This window comes from Heterodontus francisci, chromosome 11 (assembly GCF_036365525.1).
Source record: "Heterodontus francisci isolate sHetFra1 chromosome 11, sHetFra1.hap1, whole genome shotgun sequence".
NCBI lineage: Eukaryota > Metazoa > Chordata > Chondrichthyes > Heterodontiformes > Heterodontidae > Heterodontus > Heterodontus francisci.
Window position 1 is genome coordinate 107935070 of NC_090381.1, and position 27310 is coordinate 107962379.

At 44.1% G+C, this 27310-nt stretch overlaps 1 protein-coding gene across 1 annotated transcript; it reads right to left on the reverse strand.

The window, feature by feature from the left end:
* Positions 1-3702: 3702 nt before the first annotated feature.
* On the reverse strand, positions 3703-5775 carry LOC137374947 (sarcoplasmic/endoplasmic reticulum calcium ATPase regulator DWORF-like). The gene is made up of 3 exons (XM_068041560.1): positions 5538-5775; positions 4466-4568; positions 3703-3876 (listed from the first exon to the last, which is right to left on the reverse strand). Exons 1-2 carry the CDS (start codon positions 5548-5550, stop codon positions 4486-4488), a joined length of 96 nt encoding a protein of 31 aa, XP_067897661.1. The 5' UTR covers positions 5551-5775; the 3' UTR covers positions 3703-3876; positions 4466-4485.
* Between the last annotated feature and the right edge of the window lie 21535 nt (positions 5776-27310).

Consider the following 27310-nt stretch of genomic DNA (forward strand, 5'->3'; position numbering starts at 1 on the left):
GTTTGCATTAGAGAGGATTCAGGGTGGGAATCTTAGCTTGGGATCAAACAGAATCCCGGGTTGTGAACAGTCCAGTTGAATCTGATACAGTCCAACCGAATATGCAGTGGAAAGTATTTGAATTCTTATTTATGTGCTCATTTCTGCAAACACAAGTGAACTCAGCAGATGAAGTGGAAACATGTTCCACGACATAGTATCACAGCTGGACTCAGAATAGCGTCTGAGCAGGAAATTAACATTTCAAAGAAGTAGCGTGTCAATCTTTTTTGTTACGTCTCATAAATTTTCAGTGCATATGTTTTTCATGTTAACATGTAACTGCATCGAATATGCAGCACAGAAACAGGGCTTTTGGCTCTCTGAGTAAAGCAGTTTTCCTGAATTCCCTATTGTTAGTGACTATCATATTTTGTACTCCCTACAAGTGTGAACACCTTTCCTACCTCTCCTCTATAAAATCCCTTCATAAATTTAAAGACTTCTATCAGGTCACTTCTCAGACTTCGCTTTTCTGCAGAAAAGAACCTCAGCCTGCTCAGTCGTTCCTGATAGTTATAACTGCTCAGCTCTGGTATCATCCCTATAAATCTTTATGGTACCTTCTCCATTGCCTCTATATCCTTATTACAATTTAAGATGATTGGCAAAGGAACCGGATGCTGAGAATTTTGTCACACAGCAAGTTGTTATGATCTGGAAGGATGGTGGAAGCACATCCAATAGCAAGGTTCAAAAGGAAATTGGATAAATACTTGAAGGGGAAAAACTGTCGGGCTGTGGGAAAAGGTCAGGGGAGTGGGACTAATTGGATAGCTCTTTTAGAGAGCCAGAACAGCCATGATGGGCTGAATGGGCTCTTTCTGTGCTGTAAGATATTTGAAGTGGCAAAACTTTGCAGAGCTATGGGCAAAGAGCAGAACGAGTGAAAGTAATTGGATAGTTCTGTCAAATTCTATGGGCTTTTTTTTTACTATGGGAAGAAATAATTGGAAGCTCTAACTCCAGATTGCAAAACTCTGGAACAGTTGTCAGTGAAAGGCAAATTCTCACTCTAGCTGTCAGACAGAATTCGAATGTGAGAGGATTGAATGTCCATTGTACACACCGCCCAATTTTAACATTGCCCAATTTATAACTTGCATTAACTTCAGCGGCAGCTGCAATCTGTACCTCTATTAGTGCAAGCAAAGACCAGAGCTGTGAAATCTTGCCATCTAGTGTCAAAAATGGTTTATAAGATTTGACTTGGATGAAGTTACAGCATGGTGCTGCATTGATGGTAACCCTTATAGCAACACGTTGTATTAATAGAGCAATAAAAAAATTTCCAAAACACTTCACAAGACTCATTCCAACTGTCAACCACACAGTCATCTACATCAGTGATTTCAACAACCACCACTACATGTGGCACTACCAACAAGTACACCAAGGGCAAACAACTAAAATATTGGGCACTGACCTCCTATATCCATCTCGTCACTTATTGGTTAGCAGTGGGTGAGGAGGAGTCTTGCACTGGTCAGTTGCCTGGAAGCAGATCCGAGACGAGGGGTGCCAAAAGGCCAACATATGCGCTAAAGATCAGCTCCATTTGGCACTCCTTGAGGGCCAGGAGGAGCACAAATGCTTCACATCTCCCCCACCACCCCACACCACCCAAACCTCACAAGGAATCCTTCAGTCTACCCCAGCGCTGATCATGATTCCAATGTCCCTGCTCCAAATCCTCCTCCCAAACCCCGATCCCGGCTGTGGCCCAGAGCCTTCCACCTGCTACTGACCATCCTCACGGCTCTCCAGCTACAACCTCCTGCTGCTCTTTGCGCTCGCACTCACCAACCAACCTGGCTGTCAGGTGGTATCAGCAGCTAATTTAAATGAGGCCCTTTGCCATTAAAATCGGCAGAGCATCCATTTTCCTGGCCTTAATAGAAAAGGTGTAAATGTTTATTTGCTTCTTTAAGGAATACATAGAAGATTCCTCAGTAAAATCCCTAATCCCTGCTCCATTGTAACAAGGTGGGTATGAAAAAGGTCAAGTAGGGCGTAAAGCAGGCTGTCAATTCTCTAGCGCATTTCACCCAAGACCAATTTAACCCCCGTCTAGTCTATTGTTTGCTTTACCCTACACTAATGACATAGATAAATACTGGTCAGTGTCTCCTAAATTAGATGATCTGATCCTGGGTAGCAGACAAGAAAGAACTTCTCAGCCAGTTTCATTACCCAATGAATTCTGCAACTGTATTTGCTGTATTTGTGTGTGCGCACATGTGAGCCAGCGTGTGTATACTCATGTGTCTTGACTTAAAGTAAGGACATAAAAATAGGAGCAGGATTAGACCTTATGACGCTTTGTGCCTTCTCCGCCATCTAATTAGATCCTGGCTGATCCTCAACCTCAACTCCACTTTCCCACCTAATCCCCATATTTCTCAATTTCTTTAGAGAAAAAATCTATCAGTCTCAGCCTTGAAAATACTCAATGACTAAACATCCACTGTCCTCTGCAGTACAGAATTCCAAAGATTTACAACCATCGAACTGAAGAAATTTCCCAGTTCTAAATTAGCTGACTCCTTTTATTGAGACAATGCCCAGAAGTTCTAAACTCTCCAGCCAGGGGAAATAACCTCTCAACATTTTCTCTGTCAAGTCCTCTCAGAATCTTATGTTTCAATGAGATCACCTCTAATTCTTCTAAATGCCAGCATGTATAGTCCCATTCTACTCAGTCTCTCCTCATTGGACAACCCTCTCATCACAGGAATCAGTCTAGTGAACCTTCACTGCATCCCCTCTTTAGGTATAGAGACCAGATCTATACACAGTACACCAGGTGTGGTCTCACCAAAGCCCAGTACACTTGCAGCAAGAATTCCTTACTCTTGTACGCCAACCCCTTGCAATAAAGGCCACCATATCTTTTGCCTTCCTAATTGCTTACAGTACCTGCATGCTAACTTTCTGTGTTTCTCATATAAGGATTCCCAAGGCCCTCCGAACAACAATTTTTAAGGGTTTCTCACTATTTAAAAAATATTCAGTTTTTCTATTTTTCTGACCAAAGTGAAGAATCCTCTCCACTCCAAATGAAAAGTGTACAAATGAATTAATGTCTCAGCTTACAGAATGGCTGCTTATATGAGGTGTGAGTCAGCATCTTCAGAGCAAAAGAGAAAGAAGACAGAAATTGCATTAATATATCACCGTTCATGACATCAGGAAGTCCCAAAGCCCTTTGCAGCCAAGGAAGTACTTTTGAAGTTGTAATGTAGGAAAATGCTGCAGCCGAACTGTGGGCAGCAAGCTCCCACAAGCAGTAACTGAGAGATAAGATCAATTAATCTGTTTTAGGGGTGTAGGTTGAGGGATAAATGTTGGCCATGACAGTGGGAGAGCCCCTGGCGCTTCAATTATTGCCCTAGGATCATTTACGTCCATTGAAACAGGCAGATAGAGCCTCTGTTTAGCATCTCATCCGACTCCATCACTGTAGCGTTCCTCATTATTACACTGCAGTGTCAACCTGGATTAGGAGCCAATGTCCCGCTGTGGGTCTTGGACTAACAACTTTCTTACTCGGATGTGAGTTTGCTATCAGTGGGCCAAGCGATAGAGGAGAAAATTAGGAAGAGACACTGAAAGGAAATTTCAGAAGCAATAAACTACAAAGAATACATTTTAATAACCTTTGTCAGTGTTGTTTCTTACATAATTAAAGCATAAAGCATTGCAGATTATTACTCCATGATGTATAATTACAATGTCGTGTTCACAATGGCATGGGCACATTTTCAAACAGTCACTTTATTCACATCCATCTGCGATGCTTCCACAGTTGCCTGTTCAGGTAATGAATTGCCATTTCTGTATGCAAGAAATTCATAACAAATGTAATTCAACCATAAAGTCTCAAAGGTAAATTCAAAATACTTAGCAAAATGGGCTTCAATATACTTAACGGAAACTTGAAGAATAGCAACTCGTCTTTCAACGAGGCACTTTACAGCCTTCTGGACTCATCATTGAGTTCAACAATTTGAGATCATAACCAGCTTAACTATTTCCTCGCATAGCAGGTGCTGGTAAAGTTTCTGCTGTTGCCATTTACAGCTCCTCTAGACCCATCTTTGGTTTCTTTACTTGTCCCATTACCATCCCCTTTTGCCTTGAACTATCATCCCTCTTGTCATTTAATCTCTCCTGCCTTCCACCCTATCAGAGACCTCCCTTTTTGTCCTTCTTTCCTACCTTCTCAATTTTCCTTGATTTTGCACTTGTTTAAAACTGTTAACTTTCTAACTTCCAGTTTGTGACAATAGGTCATCAACCTGAAACTTTATCTCCGTTTCTCTCTCCACAGCTGCTGCCTGACCGTCTGAGTGTTTTCAGCATGTTTCTGGTTTTACTTATATTATAATAAATAATTTCCTGATCTGATGAGCAAATCTTTTACCTGCTGCAATGTCCTAGTCGTCAGGAGAAGATGTAATAAACGACCACAGAACAGCCTACGATCCATCCCAGCAGCAGAAGAGCAGGGACAATGTAACGCTGATCTGCAGAGAGTGACTATATTAAACATCAATCAGATAATCTATCAGGGATAGTATTTCTCATTTGTTATGTCATGTTAAACGATTCCTGTGGTGATAGTCATCTCAAGATCTTCTAGTCATTTAATTGGAAATCCAGAGGACATCCCAAATGCATTTTACAGTCAATGCAGTGCAGTCACTGCTGTAATGGGGGAAATACAGCACCCAATTTATGCTCAGCAAGCTCCCACAAACGGCAATGCAATAATGACCTGATAGTCTGCTTTTACGATGTTGGTTGAGGAAGAAATATTGGCCAGGACACTGGACATAGCTCCCTTCTTCTTCTCTGAGAAAGTGCCAAGAGATCTTGTGCGTCAACCGAGAGGGCAGACAATGCCTCAGTTTACCATCACATCTAAAAGCAAACACCTCTGACAGTGCAGCACTCCCTCAGGATCGCACTGAAGTTTTTCTTTTTGCTCATAATTTGGAGCAGGACTTGAACCCACAGATTTCGCAACTCGGAGATGAAAATGTAATCCACCAAGCCGCAGCTGATACACAAATTGAATTGCCATCCATAACCACAAAGTGAAATGTGGTGTGACTGGGAAGAAATATCATGGGGATAGATCCTGCCTATGTGCGATGGTGTCAAAACATGTGATAGGGAGTCAGCAGCCATTGAAGTCAAAGGAAGTTATAATCAGGAGAGATGTAAATCGACTTGCCAGCTCATTACCACCCATTTTACGCTCTTGCACATTCAACATTACTCCCACACTGATTAACCTGAGTTACTTAACTAACTATTACACATTCATCCAGTAATGGATTATTTTTTAGTTTAGTATTAACTAAGATTGACTATCCAGCAGAATATTTCAATTGAAGGAAGCTTTTAGTCTGTCTGGTTATCTCTAAGAAACTGCCTGAAAAAAGTAAAACAAATTCATTCTGTGCCATATAAAACGAAAAACTACTTACTGAGTTGTTCCATTGCTTTGGCTGCAGGGTTTACATCAAGTTGTAAATCTTTTCCAACTCTCTTCCGGTGGGCACTGGAGCTGCTTTAAATAGAGCTGCTTATTTATTGATGAATGCTAAAATCGCCACTGTCTGGCCCAATGCAACAGTATTACTGAGTATCGGTCGTCTGCAACGATCCCATTTTCTATTAGTCACAACCAAGAGGCTCACAGCTCAGTGTGGTATAGACTATAGACTCAAGAGTATTTGTAACAGGAGGTGGAGCTGCTTGTCACAATAGACAAATATTTTTGGAAGGCTTGACATGGATGATGCATTTGGCATGTATAACTAGGTGGCAAATTTAGGGCCCCGTCTGTGCCTGCATCACATGCAAGTGCAAATTAGCATATTTATCCACATGCAATTACACAATTAGAGGGTGCAGGCGATAACCGTACTTAATCTAGTACAAGGCACACTAGGTTAACAACTTTAGATCTTGACCATCGCTCTCAATTTCTCTTGAATATTTACATCTCCTCAAATTGAGGTATTTAAGATGATGACAGGATTTTATAGGGTAGATAGAGAGAAACTATTTCCTGGTAGGGGAAGTATTGCAAGGAGGCATAGGACGGAATTTTATGCCCCCCCAACTGCAGGAGCAGGCTGGTGGCAGAGGGTGTTGTAAAATTGAGTGGGAGGTGGGGGAGGGGTGTGTTCCCAATGCCTCCCCACCCCCGCTGCAATTTTATGAGGGCCGGCAGCAACAAGAAACAGTTCGCCTGCCCCAGGCCAGTCAAGGCCCTTAAGTGGTCAATTAACTGCCACTTAAAGGTCTACTCCTGCCACCTCTGGTATTTTACCCGCGGCAGGCGGGCAGCTCAGGCCCTTCAGGAGGCCACCAAGTAAAACCTGATGGCCTCCTTGCAGGCCGGGGGGGCCCGCCTGATTGGGCACCTTGTTCCCCATGGAGGGCCCCCCACGTCCCAACTTCATCCCCAACACAACACTCCCCGCCACCCCGCCTCCCAATCAACCCCCCCTTGCCTCACCAGGAGCTGGCCAATTGTCCCTGGCGAGGATCCAGACACTTACCTTGTTTCCGGGGCCGGTGTCCTTTGTGTTGCTGAAGCTGGCTGCAGTCCCAGCAGTGACCACCGCCCCCAGTGGCACTGCTGGGACTGAGAGCTGCCAGCCTGCTGATTGGGCGGCAGCTCTTGGAGGCGGAACCTCTGGTGGAAGTTCTGCCCAAAGCCAAATTAAGGGCCTGGGGAGCATAGAATCCTGGTGTGGCTCCCCAGGCCTAGCGGAGGCGGGCTCGCCCCCGACTTTTTGGCCGGTGGGCTGGGCCTCCCATCCAATGTAAAATTCCAACCATAATCTTAAAACTAGAGCTAGGCTGTTCAGGGATGATGTCAGGAAGCACTTCTTCACACAAAGCGGCGTGGAAATCTAGGACTCTCTCCCTCAAAACCTGTTGATGCTCATGGTGCAAGTCAATCGAAAAATTTAAAAACTGGGGTTGATAGATTTCTGTTGAGCAAGGGTATTAAAGATTGCGGCACGAAGGTGGGTAAGTGAAGATACAGATCAATCATGATCTAATTGAATGGTGGAAGAGACTTGAGGGGCTGAATGGCCTACTCCTGTTGCTATGTCCCTCTGGACCCCATTTTTAGTTTCCAGATTTGCCGGATCATCACCCTCTTTCGCTTTGCACTATCATTTCTTTGGTCATTTAATCACTCCTGTCCCCCACCCTATTACAGACCTTTCCCTTTTGTACTTTTCCTGCCCCCATGCCTTTTCCCTCACTCTGTACTTGCTTAAAAGTTACTCATCGCTAACATCTGCCAGCTCCTGATGAAAGGGCAGCAACCTGAACTCTGTTTTCACTCTCCACATAAACTGCTTGAGTGACCAGTTGGTGTTTTGCCTGCCAAGGAAAAAGAAACCACCCAGCTCACCTCTTTCTCTACCTCTTTGGGGAAACCCTGCAAAGATCCAGTGTGGGAGAGCTAAAATTCTGGGTGCTGCATCTCTCCTGAGAAGCTAGAAAAACCTGCCAGATTAACTCTCAACGCTGCCTGAAAAGAACTGCTTTAGAACAGATCCCAGTGACCCATCTCCATATTTATATTCGTCCATGGGATGTGGGTGCTGCATTTATTGCACATCCCTAACTGCCTTTGAGAAGGTGGTGGTGAGCTGCCTTCTTGAACCGCTGCAGTCCATGTGGGGTAGGTACACTCACAGTGATGTCAGGAAGGGAGTTCCAGGATTTTGACCCAGTGACAGTGAAGGAACGGCGATATAGTTCCAAGTCAGGATGGTGTGTGACTTGGAGGAGAACTTGCAGGTGTTGGTGTTCCCATGCATTTGCTTCCCTTGTCCTTCTAGGTGGTGGAGGTCGCGGGTTTGGAAGGTGCTGTCAAAGGTGCCTTGGTGCATTGCTGCAGTGCATCTTGTAGATGGTACACACTGCTGCGACTGTGCATCGGTGGTGGAGGGAGTGAATGTTCATGGATGGAGTGCCGGTCAAGCGGGCTGCTTTGTCCTGGAGGTTGTCGAGCTTCTTGAGCGTTGTTGGAGCTCCACCCATCCAGACAAGTGGAGAGTATTCCATCACACGACTGACTTGTGCCTTGTAGATGGCGGAAAGGCATTGGGTAGTCAGGAGGTCAGTTACTTGCTGCAGAATTCCCAGCCTCTGACCTCTGAGTCAGAAGTTTGTCGGTTTGCAGTCCCATTCTGTGGCACAATATCCACTCTGACATACCAGTGCAGACCTGAGGAAGAGGGTGCGGTCTTTCCAATGAGACATTAGATTGGGGCCCTATCAATGCACTCAAGTGAATGTAAAAGCACTATTTTGAAGAAGATTAGGGAAGTTCACCAAAGAGTTCTGGACAATATTCATCCCTCAACCCAGATCTACAAAAACCCCACAAATTTTCTGGCCTTTGTCACATTCCTGTTTTTGGAGCTTGCTGTGCACAAATTGGCTGCTGGCAATCCTACATTACAACGGGGACTACACTTCATTGGGTGTGAAGTGTTTTGAAATGTCCTGAGACCATGAAAAGTGCTGTATAAATGCAGGTCTTTCTTTCTTTTACTGCCTGTTTTCCACCCGACATTGAAAGTAAAATCCACCCCATTCTTTCGAAATGAATTGGTTGTAATATCAGGAACACTGTGTTGGAGGCTCCACCACCTGCTGCAGTGAGATCCTTTTATCCCATTGTATTCCTGTAAATTATGGAAAACTAAATTAGGAAGTCAAATTTCATAAATGGAGAGCAGAAGATCAATTGATTCATTAGGGACTGATGGTTCTGACAATATCATGGGCCATGTCCTGTCTCATCGGTATTGAGAGATGCAAATGATTGACGTGGGCTAACAATAACCTTCATCGGCATCAAGTCTGAAGGTCAACTGGAGCAGCTCGTCTTGGTATCACTAGCTGTTAGTGCAATTTATGTCATTGAGAAACATACCAGTGTCTGAGCCAACTTGGAAATGTTGGATAAAAATGTTTCATCAGTGCATCATGCTGAAAGTATTATGTGGAGCTTGACTTCCCTTATTTGTTAAAGAAAGAAATTGCATTTGTATAGCGCCTTTCGGTACCTTAGACCTTGGGATGTCCCACAGTGCTTTACAACTAATTAAGTACTTTTCAAATGTAGCTGCTGTTGTATTATAGGGAATTACAATGCTACTAATTAAATAGCGATCTGCAAACCAGTTGTGTCATAGAGTCATAGAGTCGCACAGCATAGAAACAGGCCCTTCGGCCCACCGCGTCCATGCTGACCATAATGCCTATCTATACTAATCCCACCTGCCTGCATTAATTCCATATCCCTCTATGCCTAGCTCATTTAAGTACCTGTCCAGATGCCTCTTAAATGTTGCTACTGTTCCTGCCTCCACCACTTCCTCAGGCAGCTCATTCCAGAATCCCACTATTCTTTGTGTGAAAAATTTACCCCTTTGATCCCCTTTAAACCTCCTCCCTCTCACCTTAAATCTATGTCCTTTAGTTTTAGTCACCCCTACCATGGGTAATAGACTCTGGCTATCTACCCTATCTATGCCTCTCACAGTTTTATATACCTCTATCATGTTCCCTCTCAGCCTCCTTCGCTCCAGGGAAAACAGACCCAGCCTATCCAATCTCTCTTTATAACTCAAGCCTTCCAAACCAGGCAACATCCTTGTGAATCTTTTCTGCACCCTCTCTAGCTTAATCACATCTTTCCTGTAGTGCGGCGACCAGAACTGCACACAGTACTCCAAATGCGGCCTAACCAACATTATGTACAACTGTAACATGACGTCCCAACTCTTGTACTCAATGCCTCGGCCAATGAAGGCAAGCATGCCATACGCCTTCTTCACCACCCTGACTACCTGTGTTGCCACTTTCAGGGAACTATGTACTTGCACCCCAAGGTCTCTCTGCTCAACAACACTCCCCAGGGCCCTGCCATTCACTGTATCTGTCCTGCCCTGGTTTAACTTCCCAAAATGCATCACTTTGCACTTGTCTGCATTAAATTCTATTTGCCAATCCCTTCCCCACTTTCCCAGTTTATCTATATCTGTTGTAACTTTAGACAACCTTCTTCACTGTCCACTGTACCACCAATTTTGGTGTCATCTGCAAACTTACTAATCATGCCCCCTACATTCACATCCAAGTCATTAGTATATATGACAAACAACAGAGGGCCCAGCACCGATCCCTGTGGCACACCACTGGTCACCGGCCTGCAATCTGAAAAACAACCCTCCATTACCACCCTCTGCCTCCGATCACCAAGCCAATTTTGTATCCAATTTGCTAGCTCACCCTGGATCCCATGTGTTCGAACCTTCCGGCCCAGCCTACCAGGTGGGACCTTGTCAAAGGCCTTGCTAAAGTCCATGTAGACAATGTCCACTGCCCTGCCCTCGTCAATCCTCTTGGTCACCTCCTCAAAAAACTCAATCAAATTCATGAGACATGATTTCCCACGCACAAAGCCATGCTGACTATCCCTAATCAGACCTTGCCTTTCCAAATGCATATAAATCCTATCTCTCAGAATCCCTTCCAATAACTTTCCCACCACTGATGTAAGGCTCACCGGCCTGTAGTTTCCTGGCTTATCCTTGCTGCCCTTCTTAAATAAAGGCACAACATTAGCTATCCTCCAGTCTTCCGGTACCTCACCCGTGGCTAACGATGATACAAAAATCTCTGCCAGGGCCCCAGCAATCTCCTACCTTGCTTCCCATAGCATCCTAGGATACACCTGGTCAGGCCCTGGGGATTTATCCACCTTAATGCGCTTCAAAACCTCCAACACCTCCTCCTTTGTAATGTTCATATGCTCCAGGATATCGCTGTTCCCTCCCTTGAACTCACTAGCTTCCATGACCTTGTCCACGGTAAATACAGAAGAGAAGTATTCATTTAAGACCTCATCCATTTCCCGTGGCTCCACACATCAATTACCACACTGATCCTTAAGGGGACCTACTCTCTCCCTAACTGCCCTTTTACTCTTAATATACTTATAGAATCTTTTAGGATTCTCCTTTATCTTATCTGCCAGGGAGATCTCATAGCCCCTTTTCGCTCTCCTAATTTCCTTCTTAAGTGTACTCCTACATTCCCTATACTCCTCGAGGGACTCGCTTGATCCCAGCTGCCTATACCTGACATATGCCTCCTTCTTTGTTCTGACCAGACCCTCAATATCCCTCGTCAACCAAGGTTCCCTGAACATTTCAGCCTTGTCCTTCAATCTAATAGGAACATGCCAGTCCTGAACTCTTCCTATCTCACTTTTAAAAGCCTCCCATTTGCCAGACGTCCCTTTAACTGTAAACAGCCTCTCCCATTCAACTTTTGAAAGTTCCTGTCTGATGCCATTGAAATTATCCTTCCCCCAATTTAGGATTTCAACTTGAGGACCAGTCCTATCCTTTTCCATAACTATCTTGAAGCTAATAGAGTTATGGTCACTCATCCCAAAGTGCCCCCCCACTGACACATCAACCACCTGCCCAGCCTCATTTCCTAAGAGGAGGTCGAGTGTAGCCCCTTCTCTAATAGGGCCATCCACATACTGTTTCAGAAAACTATCCTGGACACACTTAACAAATTCTTCTCCATCTGATCCCTTAACACAAAGGCAGTACCAGTCAATTAAAGTTAAAGTTAAAATCACCTACTATTACAACCCTATAATTCCTACACCTATCTGATTATTGGGCGGCCCATAGTATAATCCCATCAAAGTGATCACCCCTTTCTTATTTCTAAGTTCTACCCATATGGCCTTGCCGGACGTTCCCCCGGGATATCCTCTCTAAGTACTGCAGAGACGTCCTTCCTAATCAATAGTGCAACTCCCCCTCCTCTCTTACCTCCACCTCTATCACGCCGGAAGCATCGGTACCCCGGAACATTGAGCTGCCAGTCCTGCCCATCCATCAACCACGTTTCCGTAATAGCTATAATATCACAATCCCATGTACCGATCCATGCTCTGTGTTCATCTGCCTTACCTGTAAGGCTTCTTGCATTAAAGTAAATGCAGTTTAGCCTACCAGACCTTCCACGCTCCCTGTCCTGCCCCCGCCCGGCCTGCCTACTGGACTTGCTTGCTTTAACCTCTACATTTGCCTCAACTATCTCATCGGAGAGACTACTACTTTGGGTCCCACCCACTGCCGGACTAGTTTAAACCCTCCTGAGTAGTACTAGCAAACCTCCCTGCAAGGATATTGGTCCCCTTCCAGTTCAGACGCAACCCGTCCCTCTTGTACAGGTCATGTCTGCACCAGAAGAGATCCCAATGATCCAAGTAGCTGAAGCCCTCCCGCCTACACCAGCTCTTCAGCCACGCATTCATTTGTCTTATCCTCCTATTCCTACCCTCACTAGCACGTGGCACAGGGAGTAATCCTGAGATTACAACCCTAGAGTTCCTGCTTTTTAACCTTCTGCCTAACTCCCTCTATTCACTTTGCATGACCTCATCTCTCTTCCTGCCTATGTCGTTAGTACCAATATGGACCACAACCTCTGGCTGCTCACCCTCCCCTTTCAGAATTTCCTGCAGCCAGATATTGTGGGCCAGATATTTATCTCAGTTTTACATCCATTGAACTGGAGTATAAAGTCAACCTTGTTAAAAGTCAGCAAAATGGAAATTAACTTGTTCGACTTTAGAAAACTTTTGGCATCTTTAAAGTCTAACCTCAGACAGCAGCTGTTTACAGTGACAGAAAACTGACGGGGTTTTATACAAAATGTGTGCTCAGAGGTCAGATATATCCAAATGTCAAATGGCCTGATCTGGGCCCAACTTAGGGCATGCAAATCCAAATCTGATTATTTAGAAATAAAAGGGACTGAGTTTGGTCTTGGACAGTAATACCCCCAGAAATCTCGGGTAAAGCACATCATTGACTAAGTGGGGGTGAAATTGGTTTTGGTTAGTTGCACAAAATGGGTTGTAGTGAATCAGGAGCATGAAAAAGGAAATTGTGGACTGTATGAAATGACTATTGATTCACTATGTGCCTGTATCACTCAACTAGTGTTAACCAAATTCATCAAAGTGCCCTGAAAGGCACCAGCTGTGGCTTGGGGGTAGCACTCTTGCGTTTGTGTCAGAACCTTATTTGTTCAAATCCTGCTCTAGAAGCTTAAATATAAATCCTAGGCTGAGGCAGTGCTGTATTTTCAGAGGTGGCACTTTTTTTTGGATGAGACATTAAACCGAGGCCATATCTGTCCTCTCACGTGGATATAAAAGACCTCGTGGGACTATTTTGTATAAGAGAAAGGGGTGTTCTCCCCAGTTGCAAAACCAATATCTATTCCAAGATCACTACAATAGATCATCTGGCCCTTTAACTCATTGCTGTTTGTGGGGCCTTGCTGTGCACAAATTCGCTACTGCATTTCCTATATTACAACAGTGGTTGCATTTCAAAAGTGGCTGTGAGCACTTTGGGATCACACAAATTGCAAAATGTAGCTATATAAATGCAAATTGTTTTTTTCTTTCTTATTTGATTTACTGTATCGCACAGTGACAACACTTCAAAAAGTACATCATTGGTTCTAAAGTGCTTTAGAACATCCTGAGCTTGTGTAAGGCGCTATATATAAATGTGAGTCTTGCATTCATTTTTCTTTATGGTACAATTAAGCTCTGATGGGTGTTAGAGAGCACACTTTTTTTTAAGCAAATAGAAAAATCTTTGGGTCTGGATTCAACTCCTGACATGCAGATTAATAGCACTAGAGGAACATATCACAGCTGGCAGTAACACCAAACCACACATGTCATATTAGTGGGAATTGAGGAAAACTCTCCAATGGTTGGAATCATTCCTCGGACAAAGAAAGATGGTTGTGGTTGTTAGAAGTCAATCATCTCAGTTCCAGGACATCACTGCAGGAGTTCCTCAGGGTAGTATCCTAGGCCCAGCCATCTTCGGCTGCTTCATTAATGAACTTCCCTCCATCATAAGGTCTGAAGTGGGGATTTTCGCTGATGCTTGTACAGTGTTCAGCGCCATTCTTGACTCCTCACATACTGAGGCAGTCTGTGCCCACGTGCACCAAAACCTGGACAATATTCAGTCTGAGTCTGATAAGTGGCAAGAAACATTTGCACCGCACAAGAGCCAGACAATGACCATCTCCAACAAGACAGTATCCAACCATCTCCCCTTGACATTCAACAGCATTAGCATCGCTGAATCCCCCATTCTTAACATCCTAGGGGCTACCATTGACCAAAAACTTAACTGGACCAGTCATATAAATGCTGTGGCTACAAGAGCTGGTCAGAGGCTGGGAATTCTGCAGTACACCTCCTGACGCCCGCCCCACCACGACCCGCGCCACCCCCCTCCCCCCACCCCACTTCGCAGCCTGTCCACCAACTACATGGCATAAGTCAAGAGTGTGATGGAATACTCTACACTTGCCTGGGTGGGTGCAGCTCCAACAATACTCAAGACAATGAACCGCTGCAGTTCAAGAAGCTCATCACCATCTTCTCAAGACCAATTAGGGATGGGCAACAAATCTTGGTCTTGCCAGCGATGTTCACAACCCATGAAATGAATTTTAAAAATCTAAAATAAAGCACCCCATCCATTGCCTTAAACATTCAGACCATCCACCACCAGTGCACGTTAGCAGCAGTGTGTACCATCGACGAGATGCACTGCAGCAACTCGCCAAGCTTCCTTCAACAGCACATTCCAAACCCAGAACCTCGACCACAGGGGTCGCCAACTTTTTTCTAAGTGAAAGCTACTTCTGATAAAGGAAAAGAACGTGTTTGCAGACAACACCACCACTAGGTGGCACACTACTCACGCACGCGCAAATGACTGAAATGTCTGCGACATCTAAGGCAGCTGCCAGTAATAGAGATGGTGCTGCTCAATTTGGCACAAAAGGCCCTTCCTGCTATAGCTGGTTCTATTCGCTCCCCCCACTCCAGCCTGCTCACTGCCCGTCTCGCCAGTCACTGCTCGTTTCTGCCCTCCCTTGCTGCTCACTCCCCTGCTTGGCGCTGGCTGCTCCCCACTCGCCGCTTGAAAGCTCTCTTGCCATTTGCTCTCCAGCTTCCTCGCTGTTCTTCACTCGATACCCCACTCGCCACTTGACCGCCCTGCTCCCTCACTGCTCCACACCCCCCGCACGCCACACTCTTGGTGTGCGATGCTGCCATCTGCTCTTCCCGTTGTGACGTCAGTACACGGTGATCTCAGGATGTGCATGTGCAGATTAATGCTAACAGGATGACATAAGCGGTCAGGAGCATTATGCGAGTTACTGAAAAATTGATGTGTTGGTGACCCCTGCTCTACCACCTAGATTATCAAGGGCAGCAGATGCATGGGAACACCACCATCTGCAAGTTCCCCTCCAAGCTACATAGCAACCTGACTTGGAACTATATCGCCGTTCCTTCACTGTCTCTGGGTAAAAAAAGCCTGGAACTCCCTTCCTAGCAGTACCCTGGGTGTTTTTACACCACATGGACTGCAGCGGTTCAAGAAAGTGGCTCACCACCACCTTCTCAAGGGAAATTAGGGATGGGCAATAAATGCTGGCTTTGCCAGTGACTCTCACATCCCATGAACAAATGAAAAAACAGGCTGCACCACACGTACAAGTTTCTGATTGAATCCTGATGCCAGCGAGGACCAGGTCTAACTCAGCCTCCAGTCTGGGTTCTTTCCTATGTGTAGCAAGGCTGGGATTAGAAATTCAACAGAGTGAATATCAACCCTTTTGTTCTGCAGGGCCGTACATCAGTAATCCAATGTGTTGTCATCTCACCACTCACAGTTCTAACCTTGATTGAAAATGGAGTAAATTTTGGTAAGACTTAGGCTGCATATAATGACACGAGTATTCCCAGCCAGAATGAAGATGAGTGGGGAATTCCCCTGTCAATCATACCTGGAGCCCACACTACTGTAAGTGACTGGAATTATTTTTTATAAACATAATTTTTATGCAATTATCCTCCACTCACTGTATGTTGCTGGCAAAATAATCAATTTGAATTATGCAATTATCCTTTACGCATTTATATCTTGCTGGAGAAATAACCCTACATTTACTGAGAGATGTTGGTGTAGTTTTATTCATGAGTTCTGTTTGTTGTAGCTCATGGAGACTCTTTTTAAATAGATGCTGTAGACTGCTGTAATGCGCTGTTTAAATAGACTCTGCTGAGTAAATTGATATTGTGCTGTAAAATAGATTGGTTGCTGTGAATCCTGCTGTAAGCCCCACCCCATCACCAACCCATTGGATGACACAGTGGTGTCAATAGGCACTCTGGAAGATTTATTCAAACTGAAACATTGACAGCAAGTAATAGTGTTGCTGTTGCTATTCCTGATTGCATTAGTCCTGCTATCCTTTGCTGTGTGACATGTTCTGCAATAGAATGGAATTTGTTGATCTTCTGCTAATTTTGCTTTTCAAAGAACTGCTGGAAAAAATTTCAACTCACATGGGAAATAAATTCCACAAAGTGACCTTGACAAATTGGTTGTGCTCCAGTATTTCTGTCCTTTATTGCAGAAGTACAAAGGCAAACAAATGTGATCATCAATCTTATATGCCACAAATGTACATGTGAAGATAAGGGAATAGGTTCCTGGTTTTGAATGCAGGTTAAAGCATTCGACATCCGTTCTGTCTTTTGCACAATATTCTCAGCTAGTAATTTTGGTCCCTTTAGCATTTCTTTGGCAAGGTTTTTATAAATTAGATTAAAGGTTATGACTGGCCTGATATAGAATCACAAGATAAATACAGAGGAGAGAGCTGAGCTATCCCAGTTTAGCCTCGTCCGAAAAAAAATTACTTCAGCTCCCTCTCCCTTCCCTGTCACGTAACTTGTATAAATTGAAGTTTTGCTCCACTGCTTGAAGTTCTTGCTGACATCTATTTTAAATTGCTTTTTCACCAATTTAAAGCTGTCTCCATTGTTCCTTTGCTTTCCTCAAAACTAGGTGGGTATGTAATTTGTGAGGAGGATACAAGGAGGCTTCAAGGGGATTTGGACAGGTTTAGTGAATGGACAAGAACATTGCAGATGGAATATAATATAGATAAGTGTGAAGTGATCCACTTTGGTATAAAAACAGAAAGGCAGAGTACTTCCTAAATAGTGAGAGGCTGGGAAGTGTTGATGTCCAAAGGGATCTGGGTGTCCTTGTTCATGAGTCACTAAAAGCTAGCACGCAGGCGCAGTACGCAACTTGGAAGACAAATGGTATGTTGCCTTCATTGCAAGGGAATTTGAGTACAGGAGTGAAGATGTCTTGCTACAATTGTATAAAGCCTTGGTGAGACCGCACCTGGAATATTGTGCACAGTTTTTGTCTCCTTATCTAAGGAAGGATATACTTGCCGTAGAGGGACTGCAACAGAAGTTCACCAGACTAATCCCTGGGATGACAGAGTCGTTTTATTAGGAGAGTTTGTAGAAACGGAGCCTGTATTCCCTAGAGTTTCAAAGAATGAGAGGTGATCTCATTGAAACTTACAAAATTCTTACAGGGTGTGACAGTGTTGATGCAAGAAGGATATTTCAACGCACTGGTGAGTGTTAGCTGTAGCTCAGTGGGTAGTATTGTAGTGGGTAATATTACCTGAGACTGAAGGCTGAGAGTTCCAGTCCCACTCCAGAAACTTGAGCACTCTATCTGGGTCATACTTAGTACTGAGAGAGTGCTATCTCTCTGGTGAGATGTTTAAATCGAGGCCCTATCTGATCTCTCAGGAGAAGATCCTATGACACTATTTCAAAGAGAAGCTGGGGGGGTTCTCCCTGGCTATCATTTCTCCTCAACCAGCTCCTCTAAAATAAACAGATTATCTGATCATTGTCATATTTTTGGTTGTGGGTCCCTTGCTGTAATTCCAGTGAGCTGCCCTCAGAGAGCCATTTTCAATCTTTTATCCGGGGTTGTGCCAGTGTCTTGTGGGGATTTTGGTGGGAGAACCCCAGTGGGATGCCAAATCCCTCATATTCTGCAGCCTGTTCCTCATAATGGACAAGGTTATGTTCATGAGGCAGCTTACTCCTGTTGAAATCTGGTGACATTTTCCAAAGGCACTTGGAAACTATTCAATGTATTCTGATCATGACCTTCACCTTCTTTTCCCAAAGATGCAGGGATGAAAATCTGTCAACCCAGCAGGGTACATTGCCATTCTGTTTCAGACAACACTGTCTGGAATCCTTGGCTGGCTGAGTAGAAATTCCAGTTTGTTGAATTCCAAATCTGAAACATCCAAACAGTGACAAGAGACCAATGCTACATGATCTGTACAATGTTTCAAAAGCAATCAGAATATATATCTGGAAATAAATGTGACAGTTCCACTTCAGAAACTGTTGCAGACTGACAGCCGATGTCAATGCTTGTTGCTATGGTACTGTTTTTGCTATGCCAATCCCTTAACCTTAACCCAGCTGCCTCCCTTTTAAACAACAACGCAATGCCATCAACCAGTTCTTCTTAACTCTAATTCAGTTGCCCTTATGAAAGTGATTTTGATGCTTTTGTGCTTTTGAAGTCTTCAGTCTTATAAAAGCCACAACGATCTGCCACTGTACTCAGTTGTACTCTGCACATAGATAGAAGGTTCCTAAAATTGCTTGATCCAAAATTAGTTCCTATTGAATCTCAGGAGACAACACTCCACCTTTGTAGCACAAGACATGAGGTCGGAGGCTTTTTTTATTTGTTTGGGGGATGTGGGCATCACTGGCTAGGCCAGCATTTACTGCCCATCCGTAATTGCCCTTGAGAAGGTGGTGATAGTCATGGGTGATTTTAGTATGCATATAGACTGGATTAGTCAAATTGGCACGGGTAGCCTTGAGGGAGAGTTCATTGAATGTATTAGAGATTGTTTTTTGGAGCAATATGTTGTGGAACCAAGCAGGGAGCAGGCTATTCTAGATTTGGTGTTGTGTAATGAGGTGGGATGAATATATAATTTAATTGTTAGGGATTCTCCAGGGCAAAGTGATCATATTACGTTAGAATTTCAAATTCAGTTTGAGGGTGAGAATCTGGAGTCCCACACGTGTGTTCTGGAGTTAAACAAAGGTAATTATATAGGCATGAGGACAGATTTGGCCCTAGTGGACTGGGCAGGAAGTCTACAAGGTAGGACAGTTGACGAGCAGTGGCAGATGTTAAGGAGATATTCAATTTATCCCAACTAAAATATATTCCAGAGAGGAAGAAAGATTCTAAGAGGGGGAAAAACATTCATGGCTAAGCAAGGAAGTTAAGTATAACATAAAGACAAAAACTAAGGCATACCATATTGCAAAGGCCAGTGGCAGGCTGGAAGATTGGGAAATTTTTAAAGATCAAGAAAGGGTTACTAAAAAAGTAATAAAAATAGCAAAGGTAAATTATGAAAGAAAACTAGCCCAAAATCTAAAAACAGATAGCAAAAGCTTCTATAAGTATATAAAAGGGAAGAGAGTAGCTAAGGTGAATGTTGGTCCTTTGGAGAATGAGACTGGGGAGTTAATAGAAGGGAACACAGAAATGGCGGAGACACTAAATCAGTATTTTGCTTCAGTTTTCACGGTGGAGGACACTAGTACCATCCCAATAGTATCAGGTAATGCAGAGATTATAGAAAGGGAGGAACATAGAACAATCATCATCACTAGGGTAAAAGTACTGAGCAAATTATTGGGGTTGAAGGCAGACAAGTCTCCCGGGCCTGATGGCCTACATCCTAGGGCCTTAAAAGAAGTGGCAGTGGAGATAGTGGATCCATTGGTTATAATATTCCAAAATTCTCTGGATACGGGAAAGGTTCCAGTGGATTGGAAAAAAGCTAATGTAACACCCTTATCTAAAAAGGGAGGGAGGCAGAAAGTAGGAAACTATAGACCAGTTAGTTTAACATCTGTTGCTGGGAAATTGTTAGAATCCATTATTAAGGAAGTAATAACAGGACATTTAGAAAGTCAAAACACAATCCATCAGAGTCAGCATGGTTTTATGAAGGGTAAATCGTGTTTGACTAATTTGCTAGAGTTCTTCGAAGCTGTAGCAAGCAAAGTGGATAATGGGGATCCTGTTGATGTAGTTTATCTGGACTTCCAGAAGGCATTTGATAAGGTGCCGCACAAAAGGTTAATTCACAAGGTAAGTTCACATGGGTTTGGGGCAATTTATTAGCTTGGATAGAGAATTGGCTAACCATCAGAAAACAGAGAGTCGGGATTAATGGGTCTTTTTCTGGTTGGCAAGATGTAACTAGTGGGGTGCCACAAGGTTCGGTCCTCGGGCCCCAACTATTTACAATCTATATAAATGACTTGGATGCAGGGATAGAAGGTACTATAGCCAAATTTGCAGATGACACTAAAATAGGTGGGACAGTAGGTTACAATAAAGAAATAAGAAATCTACAAATGGATATGGATAGATTAGATAAATGCGGCCAAAATTTGGCAGATGGATTTTAACGTGGATAAGTGTGAGGTTATCCATTTTGGTCGGAAGAACAGAAAGGCAAATTATTATCTAAAAGGAGAGAAACTTCAGAGTGCTTCGGTGCAGAGGGATCTGGGTGTCCCCGTGCATGAATCACAGAAAACTTGTTTGGAGGTAATAGCAGGTGATAAGGAAGGCAAATGGAATTTTGGCATTTATTGCTAAAGGAATAGACTATAAAAATAGGGAAGTGTACAAGGCATTAGTGAGACCGCACCTGGAGTATTGCGTACAGTTTTGGTCCCCTTACCTGAGAAAGGATGGAGTTACATTGGAGGCAATTCAGAGGACGTTTACTAGATTGATTTCAGAGATGAGGGGCTTGTCTTATGAAGAGAGATTGAGCAGTTTAGGCCTTTACTCTCTGGAGTTTAGAAGAATGAGAGGAGATCTAATTGAGGTATATAAGATGATTAAGGGGATTGACAAAGTAGACATAGAGAGGATGTTTCCTCTTGTGGGGCAATCTAGAATGAGAGGTCATAGTTTTACGATAAAGGGTAGCAGATTTAACACAGGGATGAGGAGAAATTACTTCTCTCAAAGGGTCGTGAATCCGTGGAATTCACTACCCCAGAGTGCGGTGGATGCCGGGACATTGGGTAAATTTAAGGAGGAGATAGACTGATTTTAATTAGAAATGGGTTGAAGGGTTATGGAGAATGGGCAGAAAAGTGGAGTTGAGGCCGAGATGAGATCAGCCATAATCGTATTGAATAGCGGAGCAGGCTCGAGGGGCTGAATTGCCTACTCCTGCTCCTAGTTCTTATGTTCTTATGTTCTTGAATCACTGCAGTCCTTGGGATGTAGGCTCACCCACAGTGATATTAGGAAGGGAGATCCAGGATTTTGACCCAGCAACAGTGAAGGAATGGCGATATAGTTCCAAGTCAGGATGGTGTGTGGCTTGGAGGGGAACTTGCAGGTGGTGGTGTTCCCATGCAACAGCTGCCCTTGTCCTTCTAGGTGGTAGAGGTTGCGGGTTTAAAAGGTGCTGTTGAAGGAGTCTTGGTGAGTTGCTGCAGTGCATCTTGTAGATGGTAGTATTCCAATTTTAGCCTTGCATAGAGTTGGGTCGATCTTGACTTTCTCCACAGGTGTAAAACAAGTGATAACAAGTCAGCAACACATTTTATATCTCCGGTGATTTTTATTTCCATTGACTTCATTGGGTAGAGATGTCAAACCCACTATCACCCATTTTATACTGCTGCATTATGGAATAGTCTCTTGTGACTAGGTAGAACAACTGGAGCAAAGATTTCAGTGGTGAAATTGTGAATGTTCTCCTTGAACACCCTCTGGGCAGCAATTGAGTGGAAACTCCAAGCAGCAGCCTAATATAATGAGACGAGGGAAAGGAAATAACATAGGAACATAAGAACAGGTGAAGGCTATTCAACCCCCTGAGCCTGTTCTGCCATACAATTTAATTATGGTTGATCTTAGCTCCTTATCTATCAACCTCAGTTTTGAAATTTTCAATTGGCCCCCAGACTCAACAGCCTTTTGGCAGAGGAAGTTCAAGATTTCCACCACCCTTTGTGTGAAGAAATGCTTCCTGACATCACCCCTGAGCAACCTAGCTCTAATTTTATGGCTGTGCCTCCTTTATCTGGGTTACCACATCAGGAAAATCGTTTCTCTCTCTGTACCCAATCAACTCTTCTAATCATCTTAAATGCCTCAATTACATTACCCCTTAATCTTCTATACTCAAGGAAATACAAGCTTAGTCTATGCAACCTGTCTTCATAATTTAACTGTTCTAGCCCTGATATCATTCTGGCGAATTTGCACTGGACCCTCTCCAAAGCCAATATATCCTAACTTGGGTGCAGTGCCCAGCTCTGAACACAGTACTAGAAGTGGGGCCTAATCAGGGTTCTATACACCTGTTATGTAAATTCCACCCCTTTACATTCCAGCCCCTTGAGATAAAGGCCAACATTCCGTTAGCCTTTTAAATTATGTTTTATCCTGTCCACGAGCTTTTAGTGATTTTTGTACTTGAACTAAATCTTTCTGCTCATCCACAGTTCAGAGTTTCTCGACATTTCGGAAATACTCTGATCTATCTTTCTAAACTCCACTGTAGATGACTTCACACTTCCTCACATTTAACTCTATCTGCCACAATTTTGCCAATTACATAATCTGTCAATGTCCCTTTGTAAATTTCTGCTTCCATCCAAACTATTGTGCCACTTAGTGTCATCGATATATGACTCTCTATTCCTTTATTCAAGTCTTTTATAAATATAGTGTACAGCTGAGGCCCCAGGACACATCCCTGAGGGACACCACTAGTCACATTCTGCCAACTGGAGTACATATCTCTACTCTCTGTCTCCTACCTCCTAACCAATTCCCCAGCCATGTAAAAATAGTTGCCTCCAATTCTTATGTGCTCTCATTTTTGTCAGCATTTTCTTATGTGGAACCTCACCGAGCAGTGGGACTATAAATCAAATGGCTCTAGACTTAAGGACACAACACTGGAGAGGGATCTATCGTATTGGTGGATATTTCACTGAGACTAAGGTGTATACATCCCAAGATGCAGTTAATTTTCTTACTGTGGCGTAAGAACATAAGAAGTAGGAGCAGGAGTAGAACCTGTTCCACCATTCAGTAAGATCATGGCTGAACTTCTATGTAAACTCCACTTTTCTGCCCTAGCCCGTATTCCTTGATTCACTTAGTGCTCAAAGATCTATCAATCTCAGTCTGGAATATACTGAACAATTGAGTATCATAGTCCTCTAGGGTAGAGAATTCCAGTGTTTGTGGTTGAATTTTCACAGAAGGTTCTCCTGACTGTTCACGTTTACCTTGGCGGAAGATCTCTGCAAGTCCCAGGGAAATGACAAAATTGTTATTTCTGTCATTACTACTGGGTTTTTCATGGACCTTTTAGCAAAGTTAAGGCAGACAATCAGGAGAACCTCCACAGAAATTCAACCCCCAAAACTGTCATGTGTGGTAGCTATAAGGAAAGTTAACTGCATCTTGAATGTATAACTCAACCCATGGAGCACGAACCTCAGAGACTGACAATGCACTTGTACAAGGCACTGGTATGGCCACATCTGACCACTGAGTGCAATGTGCACCATAGCTAGGGTATCAGAGAATTGAGGGGCAGGGTGCGGGGGTTGGGGGGAGGCGTAGTGTGGGGAGTGCAGCCAAATTGAATTGAAACCTAGCTTAAGGCAGTGAGTTCCAAGGAAACTTTGAAAGGCACGGGACTGTTTAATTTGGAGAGAAAATTCAGAAAGATGCTGGTCAAGATTTTTAAGCGAACAGGTAAATTAATCCCCAATAATACATTCAAACCTCACAAGTTTTACAACCAGGGAGCAGTGATCAAGAAAGGAGGGGAAAATGCAGATTTAACTACTTCACGCTATGTGATAAATATGAGACATGAGCCCCCCAGAGAGGTGGTGTGGATAGATAGTGCAGAACAATTAAAGGGCGGATTGGATCAATAAGTGAGGGAAAGGACAGCAGAGAGTTTTCGGATTTTGAGACGGCCAATATGGATAGGTCCTGTAGTTCTCTATCTTCCTTTGCAACAATACAATACACAATACACATTACTGCATTCCACAGATGACATTCTCATGTTCCCAACCAGGAATAGAGCCAGAGTACTAGGCAACTGCTTAATCCCCATATGCATGTTTAGCCCTCAGACTTAAATTTTGTGAAATGTTTTCTGAGCGCATCACAGTTTTTATAGCACTAAACGTTTCGGGTCCAATTCGGGTCCCATTCTTGACTTTGAATCCAGCAATGCAAGTCCAAATCTTGGTGGGACCTATTTTGGATGAGAGGAGACGTTTATGGACTGTAAACTTTAGCATGAAATAAAAACAGAAAATGCTGGAAATACTCAGCAGGAATTTTACGGCCTCCCCCTACGAGCAGGCTGGTGGTCGGGGGGCCTGACAAGTTGTGTGGGAGTTGGGGATGGGGGGGTCGTGGGGGGGGGGCTGCTGTCCCCGATGCCTTCGTGCCTCCAGTGCAATTTTACGTGTTGCAGCAGCGGCAAGAAATGGCCCGCCCGCCCCAGGCCAATCAAGGACCTTAAATGGCCAATTAACTGCCACTTAAGCGCCTCCTCCCACTGCCACTGGTATTTTACCCATGGCGGGTGGCCGGCAAAGGACCCAAGAACCTGGCGGCCTTCTTGTGGGTTGGGGGTGAGGGTGCCCTCCTGATCGGGCACCCTGTGGAGGGCCGCCCCTGAAGTCCCAACCGCCCCCAATGCACAAACCCCTGCTTGCCTCACCGAGTCTCAGCTAATTGTCCTCAGCGATACCCCAAAAACTATCGTCTTTCCAGGGCAAGCCTTCCTCTTCCTGCTGAAGCTGGGCATAGTCCCAGCATTGGTCACTGCTCCCAGTGGCACTGCTGGGACTAACAGCAGACGGCCCGCTGATTGGCCGGCAGCTCCATTAGACGGGACTTACTGTCTCAAGGAGGTGGAAGTCCCACCCAAGGAAAACTAAGGGCCTTGGAAGCAAAAAATTCCGGCATTGGGCCCCAGGCCCAGTGGAGGTGGGCTCGCTACTGACTTTTCAGCCGGTGGGCGGGACCTTCTGCCCAACGTTCAATTCCGGCCAATGTTTCGGGTCACTGACTCGTCCCTGCTTCTCTCTCTCTCTACAAATGCTGCCAGACATGCTAAATATTTCCAGCATTTTCTGTTTTTATTTCAGATTTCCAGCATCCACCATACTTTGCTCTTGTACTAGCATGACCCTACTGGGCTGAATGGCCTATTTCTCTGCTGTAAACACAATGTAATATGAAATACATCAGCTATTTGTGGCTAAAACTCACAACAAAAGACTGATTGTTATGTTTTCAGTTGCCCGACCAATTTTATTTTGTTCATATGCCCACTTTTAGGGAATCAAAGTTGCTTTCATGTCAAACTGCACATCCGCTGAACTGGTCTCAATTGCCTGAGGAGGTCAGAGAGGAATTTTCTAGAGTAGCTTTTTCCCTTATTGAGCTGAGTTTTTTTCTCGCCTCTCCCAGGAAGTTGTGTGGCTGTGGAAAGAAGAAAGAGGGAGGGAGGAAGTGTTCAGTCAATGATGCTGCAGCCTTCGTGAAGTATTGGGCATGCTTGTTAACTAGCTTGTCTATCCCTGTTCTTCAGTTTTATATGTTCAGTCATTGGGTCCAAACTTCAATATTGCCATGTTTGTGTTCATGCTCCAGATGAGCCTCTACCCAACCAAAACAGGCCTCACTGAAATTTGAACTCAGATTGCTGGATTCAAAGTCCAGAGTGCTCATTGTTACACCATGGGACTGATAACATTTAGTGCTACAAAATCTGTGATGCACTCAAAAAAATACTTCACCAAATTTAAGTCTGAAGGATAAGTACTGATATTGGGATTTAAAAAGCTGAAAATGACTGCAGCGGGTCAAGAGGTCACCTCACCACCAACTTCTCAAAGGCAATTAGGCATGGGCAATAAACGCTGGCCTTGTGAGCAATGACCACGTCCTGTGAATGAATTTAAGAAAAATCTACCAGTTTTCTCTTAAGACCAGCAGTTTGGAAGACTCACTTTATTCTCCATGATCTTTCTGACTTGGGCCAGTTTCAGCACTGCTCGAGTAGCGGCAAACCTGTTGGAAGTGGCATCAATGCATAGGAACATGAGAACATTAGGATCAAGAGTCGACCATTCAGTTCCTTGAGCCTGGATGAAGTTGAATGTGGAATTGGCATTTGCTAATCTCCGTCTGTGTTTTTGGTGCCTGGCTTTAGCCTCACACAATCATTGCTGATGTAGAGCAGTGGGATACTCTTCCTAAAATTCTGATACTACGAAGAAACAGAAGCAATCATTTAATGAATCTGTCTTGTCAACTGGGAACTGTGCCAACCAGAACTTGGAAATTCTGGCACACACTGCCTGGGGATGGTCAGAATATGCTAGGCCACGCATTCTCCCTGGTGAAAACATAGACTCATAAAATTACCACTTGAATCCTTCCTGTTAGGGTCAAGTATTGCAAACAGCATTACATTAGTGCTGTATAGCATTAGGTCCACAGGTCGTCAACATGTCCGTACACGGACACCGTGATAAAAGCTTTTGAGATCCATGACTGGCAATTTCAGGGACGAGAAATTTCCCATTGGCTTCTTCAGACCAGCTTTAAAAAAAAAATCGCAACCCAGTTTCACAGCTGACAGGTGCTGGGAGTGGGAACAGCAGTTTCTGAACTTCGGACAGATTTTTTTGAAAAGCCTGCCAGAAAACCCTGAATCTGTCTGAAGTTCAGAAACTGCTGTTCCCATTCTCAGCAACAGTCAGAGAGAGAGGGAGGAAGAGAAGGAGTGGGAGGGTAGAGAGGGAGAGAGAGAGATGGGGGAGGCACAGAGGGAGAGAGAGAGGGGAGGGGGAAGAGAGGGGGGAGAGAGAGAGGGTAAGAAATGGACACAGAGAGGGCATAGGCACTGACACAGAGAGGGAGAGAGAGCAAGAGGGGAGACAAAGAGATCAAGATCGCTTCTGACAGATGGATATCGATCTGGATTCTCTGCATTGCTGCATCTCGTGTGCGGGCAGAAATTGACGACTTGTGCAAGCAAAAACAATACCAGTTATTTCATAAATAGGGAGAAATGCATTTTAAATCGGACTGTG